The sequence below is a fragment of the Argiope bruennichi genome, chromosome 6 (assembly GCF_947563725.1).
Source record: "Argiope bruennichi chromosome 6, qqArgBrue1.1, whole genome shotgun sequence".
Taxonomy (NCBI): domain Eukaryota; kingdom Metazoa; phylum Arthropoda; class Arachnida; order Araneae; family Araneidae; genus Argiope; species Argiope bruennichi.
In genome coordinates, this window is record NC_079156.1 from 119825115 (window position 1) to 119838124 (window position 13010).

At 25.1% G+C, this 13010-nt stretch overlaps 1 protein-coding gene across 1 annotated transcript; it reads left to right on the top strand.

Annotated features, from left to right (window-relative positions):
• Positions 1-501: 501 nt before the first annotated feature.
• LOC129972974 (FGFR1 oncogene partner 2 homolog) lies at positions 502-7347 on the top strand. Its single transcript, XM_056087308.1, has 3 exons — positions 502-923; positions 2369-2614; positions 4728-7347. Exons 1-3 carry the CDS (start codon positions 789-791, stop codon positions 4953-4955), a joined length of 609 nt encoding a protein of 202 aa, XP_055943283.1. The 5' UTR covers positions 502-788; the 3' UTR covers positions 4956-7347.
• Positions 7348-13010: the final 5663 nt, after the last annotated feature.

Here is a 13010-nt window from a genome sequence, read left to right on the forward strand (position 1 = left end):
ACTTTGATTACATGTACTCTGTTTACTGCTGGCGCCATCTATTGGTAGAATATAGGACTAAAGTAAACATTTTAAAGAAATGACATATATTTTTAACTCATCTTTTCCAGAAAATGGTTCATTCTAATAAATAAATAGTTTTGAGAAAAAAAAATTATGAAGTAAGCTGAAACAGATAAATTAATTCAATCACACGTTACTTAAATTCGTAAATTAAGTATTAATTACAATAATTAAATTTTATATTTAATATTAAGTAATAATTTTTAATTAATAATATGATTGAAATAACAGATATTTGGAACGCATATTTAAAAATAACAATAGCAATATTATTTGTTATTCAAAAAATCAAAAAATCTTGGATTATGCATCTCTAGTCCCATCACATGATTTTCCTGAGGTAGGTGTGGAGTTCTATTGCGCGCACTAGTTATCCGCGTGTGTGTTGCAAAAAAGCCTATACTGTGACAAAAAGTTTTATAAATCCGCTGTTTCATTTTAACTGCAACTGTAACTTTACGTTTAATGAAAACGAAAAGTAGTTTAATTTTACTGTTTTGAAATAAAATATAGGAATAAAAAGTTATTTAATTTGTATTTATACTGTGTTCCGTTGTGGTGCACGTTGTTGATAAATCTAAACAACCTGATAGTTGTAAAATAGACTATGTGGATGTTTCATTATTCCACTTTTTTAGTTAATTGAATTGAGATAACTGAATGAAATTTTATAAAATTATTTTTCTCTGTGGTATTGGCGTTTAAAGTTTCGCCAATTTTCAGAAATGTCTGTATCTGTCAATCAGATTTTAAATGATGCGAAACGCCTTGTTAGTCGTTTGCGGGAGCATGATTCTACTGCTGATGCAATAATTTGTCAGACTCAAACTTTGTATAAGAATGTTGAAGCTATGAAAGAGGTAAAGTTCTTTTTCAACATTTATTGCAGCATAATTTTTTTTACGTACTCATTAGCAGTCAACTGTCACGCTCTATTAACACTTTTTGAACTTCCGGGTTTGTGTACCGTGGTGGAACAGTTTTGCGCGAATTTCCTTTAAAGTTTGACATTTCAGGCAAATTGGAAGAATTTTATTTTTTTGACGGAAGCATCATGGATAGTTCAAAAGTAAATTGTTAAATTTAATTATTTTAAATTTTCCAAACTTTTGTTAAAAATAATTATTTAATGTATTATAAATTATGATTTCCTCACTTTCAAAACTTGGAATCCTTAAAAGTTAAACATTTTTGTGTGTTATTTGAAGTGGATAGTTTATGTTTTGTTTGAGTTGTTTCATTTTATTAAAAAAATAATTTTTTCTATTGAGATAAGATTAATTAAAGAAATTATATATAAAATTGTTGAAGTATCATATTAAGAATTTGACATTTATTAGAATCTTGAAACATTTAATATTACAAAAATATTTAGCTCATAAAAATGTTTAGAAATAGATTTTTTCCCCAGCAAAAACTTTATATATTGTTTTAAAATATTTTCATATCAGCTCATATTTAAATATAATGAATGAAAAGATATTTTGATATGTTGTTCAGGTAATTGCTGTGAAAGTGCTGTTTACTTTTGCTTAATAATATTTTTAAATTGAAATTAGTCCATACTAGAGTAAATTTTTTAAAAATGGATAAAATAATTGTTATATGATCTACATAACATGCAAGTTCCTGGTAGAATTGAGTCGTATTTAACTATTATTGTGGAGCAATATTTTAAGATCAACATTGATAACTCTTGAAGTTTAATTTTAAGGTGTGCCAGTTTTTAATGCATACAATTCAGAAGGCGAAAGAAATTCACAAATAATTTTATTGGATACATTTGAGGCTTTTATTGAAGTAGATTTAAAACAATTTAAATAGTTTTCAGATAACAAGTAATTATTGGGTTGATGATTTTGTTATGAATATATGTTAAGCAATTCTTTGCAATATTTTTCCAGAAATAATTATTTTGCCATTTTCCTAGCAAACCTTCTGTCTTGAAACATAAAAAAAAACATAAAATATTTTTCCTTTTCAAATTTGCCTAATATAATTTATAGAATGTATGTTTTACCTTGTAATGCAATTCTAATTGGTCGTGAGAGAAATCAGGAATATAATTTTTTTAAATTGCTCATAAATTTAGAAATAAAATTTTCTATATATGAAATTATTGAGAATATTTCTTGTGCATTTAAGATTTTGATAGAGCATACTTTTTTAATGTTATTTTTATTAAAGATTCGGTCATATTTTCATGATGCATTGATAATTCTCCCTTTAAATTATCCTTTCTGTGAACTATAAGGTAAAAATTATTTCTTTTTCACCTATGCATAATTTTTTGTGTGACATTTAGTACAATGAAGATGTAAATGAGCAGAATGTGACAAATCAAATAAAGAGTCGTCCAATACATATGTTTACTGCTCAGCAAGAGAACAAACATATACGTGATCTTCTGCAAGAAAATAGGGAATTGAAAGATATGCTTGAAGAGCAGCAATCAACGATGGAATTAATCATGAGAAAATATAGGCAGCAAACAACCCAATTAATCAATTCTACTTCAGTTAAAAACAACAGTTATGACAGTAGTGGTCAGGTAAGCATCTTTTAAAATTATTTTTTTCCACATTTTTTGTAATATTTTTTTATAATTTTGTGTTATTCATTCTAAATTATATCTTTGAACTCTTGCCTTAAAATTAAAGTGATAAGATATGAAAGATTAATATTCAAAATAAATATTTTTAATTATCATAAAAAATATTAATTGAAGGATTATTATGTTATTGAAGCTATAAATTTTTTAACTGTAAATGAAATAAAGTTTAATTGGTGGAATTATTAAGAGATATTCTATGATTATATATATATATATATAAGCATTATTTTATGTGAAGCAGAATGCAGTTTCGAAGACAGTGAAGAGACTTTCGATTTCGTTTTATTTCATCTTGCAGAAGCACACATTATGTACAAGCAGGAGCGATGAGCAACAGAGAACGACACAGTAAAAAATGAGGAAAAAAACTCTTGAACATTTTATCCCTGGTCTTATACAACCTGAAATATTGATAGGGAAAATATTTCTCCATAGTGCTTATATAATGAGATTTCGATAGGGATTTTCGCTACATGTGCCGACTAGGCAAGGGAAACGCAGGGATCTTTTAGAAAAGAATTTGTCATGTCAGTGGTGTTTTGTCCCTTCACTCGGAGTGTGGGAAAGTTGGGCTTTTAGCCAATTCAGCAATTTTACAAATTTTCTGTTTAATTAATTAGTGAAGGTTGAATTGGATCAGGAAATAAGAGAATATTTTAGAATGAAGTTACTATGGGCTAAATTAAGATAAAACTTTGAAAATTAATTAAATTGAAATTAGAGTTTAAAATATCATTACATATATATATATATATATATATATATATATATATATATATATATATATAACCCCCCCACCCCAAAAAAAACAAAAAAAAAAAAACAAGAGTGAAATCAATCTAATGACTGCACTCTGAAATTATTACGATTTTATTTAAAATTATTTTATCTGGTACCTAATATCCTCCTCCCCCCTCCCCGTTTTGAAAATTATATCCCAAGTACAAATTTAAATAATTAAGATGAAACATTTTATTAGTTAAATAAAATTTTACTAATCTTTATATATTTTTTTCATATAGCAATTTTCATCTTTTTTTCTCATTTATATATTGTCTTTTGGAAAGGAATTCTTTTTAACTTTAAACACCCATTTATTTTAATAGCTTTTAAGCATAATAGAAAAAGAAAAAAGCTTCTTAAATGATTTTTGTTTTTTGCATTTAAATAAATCTGTATTCATAAAAGTGCTTTACTTGTAGAATTTTAATGTGCATACAATATGAATTGTCTAATTGTGAAAAACTGCAAAACCCAGTTTAGTTCTAAGAGAACTGGGTGCCATTCATTTTATTGTCCTATCCTATGTTTTGCTTCCCGTATTATGGGTAGATTTATTGATTCTGGGGAATGACTATAACTCTACTAGTGATCGACAGGAATAGTATATCTTCAGGGTCCAAAAAAAGTGCAAGAGCATTTTCTTTACCCATATCAAAACTCCCATTTTAAAATTATCTTAATCCTTTCAGGGCCATATTGGATTTTTGTTTATTAGAGTATGGATCCATGAGGAAAAAATATTAAAATTCATGCTTTATCTTTTGTTATTAAATATTAGAACATGCATTTATAATAATTGAAACCAATACAACCTCTGCTCCTAAATATATGAATACTCTTGTTTTGAAATTAATGAGTGCCCCAAAATTGTTAAGTTTTCTCCCATTCCAGCAGTTTTTCTCTGTTTATTCGTCTTCTTAAGATGTAATGTATGTTTGACTCTTATGCCATTGAAACCCAGTTTCCATTCCATTTCTCTATTTGTAATCTCAAAGTTGATGTCTCAAAATTGATAAGCAGGTTAAAATCTCTTAATCATTTTTTTTTTTAATATCTTATAATTTGACATACTAAGCTTTCTGAGCTAAAGAAATATTTAAATGCTTTCTGATTTTTAGTGGAGTGCTAATAATTGTTCCTATTTTAACTTCTATATTGTTTTTATAAAGAAGTCATCATAAATATTTTGCTTTAAACTTTTTAGATTTTTGTGTTGTATTTTTAATAATTCTATTTTTAGTACATTTTATTATATTTATTTTGATAGGAATTACAGAAATTGGCTGACAGTATTTGTGAAATAGCAGATGTAATGAAGCAGTCTGTAAAACTAGATGATATTGGATATATAAATGAACAAGAAAAATTAACCGAACTTATAACTGAAAATAAAGGTTTACGTGAGCTCCTAGATATCAGCAAAACTTATGGATCCCTATCAGTACCACTAAATTCTCCTGAAATGGCAGATAAAGAAATTCAAACTGAATCTTAGTACACATATTACTTTTCCTTTTAGTGAACATGAGCTATTATTAATTGTCATTTTGTGGTTGTGATTCAAAATTCTTTCAGATTTCCATGTACTGAAAATGATGTATACAACTGAAATATTTTTTTGAGTTTAAGCACTCATTTTGAAGTACAGTAACTTAGTTTCACTATACTTTCTGTTTGATTTATCAGTGACAAATTAATGTTTTGTGTAAACTAGACTGAATTGAGGAATTGCTATTATTTTCCAAGGTTTATTAACAAATTAAAAGTTTGAAAAATCGTAGATCTTCAAATAATCTATTCTTTTAAGAAATACATTGTGCAATTCTAATAATTTTTTAAATACCTTTGCCACTATTTTTTGTGGTTGTATTTTCTACTCATAAAATATGGAATTCAACGAAAGTGTCTATTTTCTTAATAGATGTCTAACTCTAATACTGTCCTTTTTGTCTGGTAGGTTTAGTGTAGAAATAAATACAAATATTATTAATCTCTATTTTTAAGAAGAAGCATAACCTTTTAAAAATATGATATTAAATATTGGAGATTTTGAATTGCAAAGTTTAAGATTCTGTAATATTTTAAGTAATTAGTTTATAAGGAAGGAATCTTTTGTTGAAAAAATTTGTATTTAGTCATGGTATTTGGCAAAATTTGTATTTGGTTTATATAGATTCTTCAGAGTCAGAGCTTCTCATCCTTCATTAACAATTAAGGAAAATAAATAAAAGATTTCATTAATAATTAAAATGCTAATAGTTATTTGTTTAAATTTAAAATCAAGATAGATGTAATTTTTTAAAATTATTTCTGTGTTTTACTATAAATTTTGAAGAATCCACTGTAAAAGTTGGGGATATTGTGGTAATCAGAAGTTTCACAGTTTTAAGAAGCTCTGTTCTGAATAATGCATAATAGTAGTTTCAATCTTTTATAATTCCACCTTAACGGTTTTTTTCTTATAAGATTACTGTTGATGGTATGCTTTTTAGATTTTTTATTCTTTCTAATAAAGTAATTAATATGCATGAATACTGTGTTTATTAATGCAGGAAAAAGATTTACTTTGAGATAGATTTGTCAAGTTTTGATTTTTCAAGGAGTGAGTGCCTTTGAAAATTGTATTTCTTTCAATATGATTGAGAAACATTGTTCAGTAAATTTTCTTTCAAAACAAATATGCAATTAAGAAACTACAGAAAACAATGTAATCAAAATTAAAAAGAAAAATAATATTCATTTTGAATTTTCTTTTCTAAATTCTAAAATAGTTATTTGCTTATTAATTTGTCTATTTGTAAAATATACAAAGAGTTGAAAGATTTAGTATAATTTAGGTTTGATAAAATTTCAAAAATTAAAAATATTTACTATAGTATATGCTGAATCATTTATATTTACTAGTGATATAAATTTATTTTTAGAAGAGATGAGAGGTGAAGTTAGAAAAATATGCATCAGTTTATAAAATATAGAATTTTTCTCTAATAATCTAACTAATTTTTTCCTTTAGTTTTTTTTAAATACAGACTTACAGAAACGAACCTTAAGTATACATAATTGTATATTTAAGGATATAAATGTTCTAAGTATATAATTAAGGAATAATAAATTTATGAATATATATTTTTTTAATATCGAAGCTTAATATTATGATACACATAATTGAATTTAAGCACCTTGTGGGCTAAACTATGACTAGTTTTGTAAAGAAAAGTAAAATTGAACAGAAAATTATATGATGAAGAATTATTTTAAAAAAATTTTCTTTTGATTTTTTTTTAATGAATTTTATATCCTTAGTTAAATATTTTTACTATGTTCTTGGTAGAATGTTTAAAGATCTTACTATGCACTTGTTGATATCTTAGTTGAAATGAATCTTAACCTATTAATCGGGTAATCAACTTATATTCTACTCTTTTTGAAATGAAATATTTTGTCATACCAGTTATCAGGTGAATTATCTTCATTGATTATTACTTTACTAATAAGAATGTTTTTCATAGCATATTTTGTTATTGTTTCTAATTCCAAAATGGTTTTTATACAGGAGTAGTATGTAATTGAACACCTTTATATTCTAGATAATATAGAACAAAAATTGCAAAATATTATGAACACTATGGATATATTTTCCTCTGTGCCTTCTTTACTTGCAAGCAAATATACTAGAAAATTAAAGAAAGACATTTGAAAATATTTATCAGGGCTAATTCCTGGTTGTCAGATCTGATTCAGATTTGTATTTCGGGGAATAAAGAGGTTGGACTAATAATAAGTGATATAATAATATATATGTATCATAGATTGTAGAATAATGTATATAATAAATTAAATGGTGTGTTACATGTATTATAAGTATTTTGTGTTTTGAAATAAATATATGCTGTCCTGATTGTGCATGTTATATTTATTTAATACTTATTTGACCAACTCTAAATTTGTTGGGTATATTGTTTTTGTTTTAATTCTCTTATACAAGTCTTATTATCTCTTAACTCTCTTTAATTCTCTTATATGATTCCTCCATAAAGCATTTTTAACTTTGCACTCCAAAAAGTAATGGTGTATAATGTATGGTAATATAAGAGGTAAAAGTAATAAGAGTACATATGTGAGAGTAAGATTTCCATTATAACAAACCTGTAAGAGTTTTTGTAACTGTAGTCATAACCTAACAAGAATGTGAAAATTATGCACCTTTCAGAATGGTGAGACAGGCTCAACATGATAATGGACAGGATTAAATATTAAATTGTAACAGACATTAAATTCATAGTATATTGATAGCCTTGCATCAAATCACATATCACACTTGCTTAAAATAGTAACTAACCATGTCATTTAAATGCATGTTGCCATAGTTGTGTTGTAACTTTACTGTACTATTCTTCATGCAAAATATGCAGTATAACAGTTTATTTGCACTTAATGAATTATCTATCATTATTATCCACAGCATGCTAAATGGATTAAACAAAATTATAATCTTTCAGATTATTGGATGTATTAAAAATATTGGAGGGCTTTATATTATCTTTGTTCTTCAATTTATTAATAAAGTAGGTTAGAAAATAAAAACTCTCATCGTGACACTGCCAGAAATATTAAAAACATAATCTTTATTCATTATTTTTCAACATTGGAAGGAAGTAAATATTTATCAAAACAATGTTTAAATTTTAATGCAGTAATCCATTGATGTAACAAACTTTGTATTTTTTTTATTTTATTTTTTTTTTAAATGTCAAAATTAAAAAAAAAAGTTTGAATTTTAAGATGTTATGAAAATGATTTTTTATGTGATAATATTTTTGGAAATTGTCAACCCTTGTCCCCAAATACAAAAACTTTAATTTAAATTACTCCGAGATACATATTCCCATCCTCCAAGTATAAACTCTAGGCAGAACAATCTTCCTTAGAATATTAACACATACATTTGCTTCTGTTAATACTTATAATTATCTAGTTACAGAAAATTTATTTTACAAGAAAATAATGAACCATGATTTTTCTCGTTTTATATTGATTTACCTGTAATAAGTAAAATAAAATTTAATACACACTTCATTTTAATAATAATAATAAAAAAAAAAAAAATACAAGTGTGGAATGTTGTTATGCAGGATTCCTACAGTCCCTGAAACTCCTCTAATTTTATTTTCCTGTACTTGGGGCTCTCAAAAGCATTTGATTTTTTTTTTTTTAAATCCTTAAAAAAATAGGTTTTATGAGAGAAGGTACAACCAATTTATGGCTTGCTTTTGCATTGAGAATGTGTTTGTAAAAATGCACTTAGTATCAATTTGTGTAAAATTAGCTTCTAATAGTAGCTGACCAGTGACTAAGAAGCTTGCATCATTTTATAAATAAGTAATTTATATCTTTTATATTTATCATCACCAGTTAAATTTAATTGTTCAAAAAATTTCTTTTTTTTTCAATTTTTATAGTTTTTGCATTTTGAAAATTAAAAGGAGTAATCAGAATGATTACTCCTTTTAATTTCCTTAAAAGGAGTAACCTAATTTGAGCTGCAAGTAAACTGATTTATTAACTACAAGATGAGCACAACAGGCATCCTCAGTGCTTTTCACTAAAACGTCTAGAAATAATAAGGAAGAAAGTAATGATGCATTAGATCTTTAATGTGATAATGCTCAATTTATCATTTGCATTTTTATGTCTGAAATATGCAAATGTATGGCTTGTAAAGTTTCTGAGAAAAGTCCTAGAAAATTCTTTGATTTTTTTGTCCCCTTTAAGATTAGTAATTCTGTCAAGAATGCATATTTTTTAAATTTTTTTTTGACATATCAAAAATAAATAAAATGCAAGTCAAACTTTTGAATATTATGAAGTTCCTTTAAAATGATTTCTATGCTAAAGCTCTTGTAGACTGAAAAGGAAATACATTTATTCATTAGACATTTTCAGTCTACTTTTCAACTGCTCCTATAGTAAAGCTGTGAAAAAAATTGGTTATAAAGAAATATTGATTAAAAAAAAATCAAATTCCTAAAGTTGCAGAATAGTAACATATTTTAGTACTGGTGAAATCAAGCAAATTATTAGTACACTGATGTTTATCTGCATAGTTTCCTCAAATAAAAATTTGTGTAGAAGTCTATACAAGGCGAATTATAATTTTCTGATCAAAATCTTTCTATATATCCTACATTAATAGACACAAATATTATATTCCATCTTTTGGATTCATAAAATTAAAAGCATTTGAATTCAGGTGTGATATAATATATTTCATAGGTAAAAAATACATTATCTTTTTAAAAACTTTAAAAAAGACAGTTTTAATGTTATTATTAAAATGGAAGTTAAAAGAAATATTCATTTAAATGAATTATAGTAAAATGCTATTATGTTAAACACAATGCAATATTGCCATTTTAGGAGGGGGAAAAAAGCCCTTAGAAAATTGAATTAAATTTAAGCTTTTTATTATAAAATAACACATAAAAAAGAAGTAATGGTTCTTTTAAAAAAGAACTTTAAGTCTACAATGGAATATGATGTTTTACTTAAATGTCTAATAGAGATATTAATTTTTGTATTAATTAAGATTTTTTTGATAATATTTAATGCATGGATACATGGAATTCTGAAACTTCTGTACAGATTTCTGAAATCTAAATGTTTTTTTTACCATCCATAATAAGTACAAGTAAATGAATTGTTAAAATTTCAGTAACTTTGAAATATGAGTAAATTTGATTGTTGAAATAAATAAAAAGTATCAAACAGATAACAGGAAATATTTATAAATTGTTCTTTAGTATAAGTTTGATTTGAATGAAAACATGATTTGCTAAAAAATTTAACATTTTTTTCCTCTAGAAAAAGCTAAAAGCAGAAATTTTAATTGAAAAAGAGTCATTTACCATGTACAATAATAAATTATTTTTAGAAATCTTTATTCTTCAGTCACATACAGTTGGGATTTTAATAAAATTCAGTTATGGCATTTTGTGATTTGAAAATTTTTTATATTAGCAACAGACACTAATTGATACTTTTAAAATTAAAAATACACATACATAAAACAGCTTTTTTAAAATTAAAATTAAACTAGGAATATTTTGATACATTTTTAATTCTTAAAGCAGAAAAATTCATTCAAACAAATAAAATGACCCCATTATCTTAAAATCAGAGAGAGATAAAAAAAGAAATAATTGCCCGTTTCATTAAATAGCAAAAAAAAAAAAAAAAGTAAAATGTTTTTAATGCATTTAGATTATATTCACTATATAGGCTTAACTTTACAAGATATGTTCCAGGAAAATCACAAACATCTAACAGAAACTCAATTCTGCTAGATTCCATTCTAGAATATAATCTTAAATTACACAGTTCAATCACTCTTACAGAAATTAAAGTTTTATTTGTCAACTGCAATAACTTATTGCTCTCATTTCTCTCATGCCATGTGTCTGTTTACTAGTAGGAAAAAGGGGGATTTTAAAATTAAATCTTTTAAAATTTTTCATATGCAGTATTCATACCTTTCATTTAGGGACTTCTTGGAGCATACAATACACCCGGAAGACAGAGTAGCGTTCCTTTATAATAATCATTCTATTTAATTCTATGGCACTTGATGTAATCCAACATTGCATTTGATACATAGCACATATGAATGAATGATCCATACATAAAAAATACTACTAAAAATTCGCACAATGCCTATAATGATTATTCAGATAACCAATAGCTATAAAATTCAAATATGTTATTCAATATTTTAAAAAATTAAACTATTCTATTTTTTTTATATAAAATAAACAAATGCAACATCAAAAGTTTTTTTTAAACGTAAAATAAAAAAACTTTATACAATCACCAAAATGCACAATATCTGGTATAATAAAACAGCTTTAAATTGACATACATAATTACCAAAGCAATGCGACAGGAAAATGTCACATTAGGAATAAAATTGTCCGTTTCATAAAAAGGATTTAAAAAAATTTTAAATTGCTGAGTAATCTTGGACCCATCTAACTTTACACTTCACTGATGAACCTTTGTTCATGTGCAACTTTTAGAAGGCGTTCACTTGAAAGAACTACATCTAATTGTGCAAACCTTAATTTCTATCTAATGCAAAACTAGGAATCATAATAATAGATTTAGTTCAGAAATTTTAAAAATTATCTACTTCTGAAACAAAAGAAAACAAAATATAACTTAGATTTGTTATTATTTAGTTGCAAATCATTTCAGAGATGCACAAAGTTTTTTTTATCTAAAAAATAAATAAATAAATAAAATAAAATTTAGTTAAATTCATTGAAAGATACCAAACTCAGGTCAGAATATTACTAGAAATGTTGAATCAATATAAAAGATAAATAGTTATTTATATATTACTTGGAAAATGGAATTGTACCCCTTTAATATAAAGAAACACACTATGATTTTTGCGAAAAAAATGCATACTTAACGCATTATTGCTAGGAGATACTATGTGATATTTTTTGACACCTGAATGCACGTCCAGAATCACTGAATTTTTTTTCCTGATTCTCTTATAAATAAAATTATTGATTAGATGTATCGATTTTGACAAAACTCTCCCATTCAATAATGTGTTAATATATACATTGTTCTGATTTCAGGACACAATTTAATAACTTCATTTAAACTTTTAAACAGTAGGATTTTTCTTAAGCTGTTTCAATGTTTGAATTAAATTTTTGACACTACATAAACAATAGGTGCTTTATTGGGAGGCTTGATACTTTATAACAACAACAATGTATTCACAAAAATTACAGTAAGAAATTCCATGGAATGTAACTACACAATTTTTGTAGCATGTAAACTACATTTTTTATACAATTCTACAATTAACTTCACACATCTATACAGATTTGGAAATAAAATTCTGTATTCTTTGAATTAATACAAGAGGGGAAAAAAATTACCATGAATCTGAAAATTTTTTGATGAAATATACAAAACTAAGCTCAGTAAATGTTTAAAAAGTCAATTACTATAGAAACGTAGTTTCAAACAGCAGAAACATATTGTAAGATTGTTGAAAACTTTATATATCTTTAGAAGTATATCTACTGTTTTGTTATAATAAATTGAATAATCATTAATGTATCACAGACAATTTTTAAATTATTATTACATGAATATGCAAAACATTTATTACAAGTATATGTAAAACTGCAGGTAATAAATAAATTGGAATGAACTAGGAATGTTTTAAAATCTTAATTTTTAATATTATAATTTCAACAAATTGGTCATAACATATTATATGCAAGACATTTTGATTTAAAATTTTATTCAAAACTTCATAAACAAATATTTATGTTATAATAAATATTTAGTATTAAAAAAGGCATATTTCATTTTAAAACAAATAAAATATACATTTTGATGAAGAGTAATCTTATAAATTATATTTAACAACTAATACTTTCTTCAGGATGAATTGCAAATTGTTCAAAATGTTTTCACTCAGAAAAAACAATCTGGAATTTTAAGTAATCAAACCAAATATATACAC

Bases quoted from the DNA above. Each gene is read 5' to 3' on its own strand.
- LOC129972974 (XM_056087308.1), top strand. From the start codon at position 789: ATGTCTGTATCTGTCAATCAGATTTTAAATGATGCGAAACGCCTTGTT. The intron at 924-2,368 runs GTAAAGTTCTTT...TGTGACATTTAG, and splicing joins ATGTTGAAGCTATGAAAGAG to TACAATGAAGATGTAAATGA. The intron at 2,615-4,727 runs GTAAGCATCTTT...TTATTTTGATAG, and splicing joins GTTATGACAGTAGTGGTCAG to GAATTACAGAAATTGGCTGA.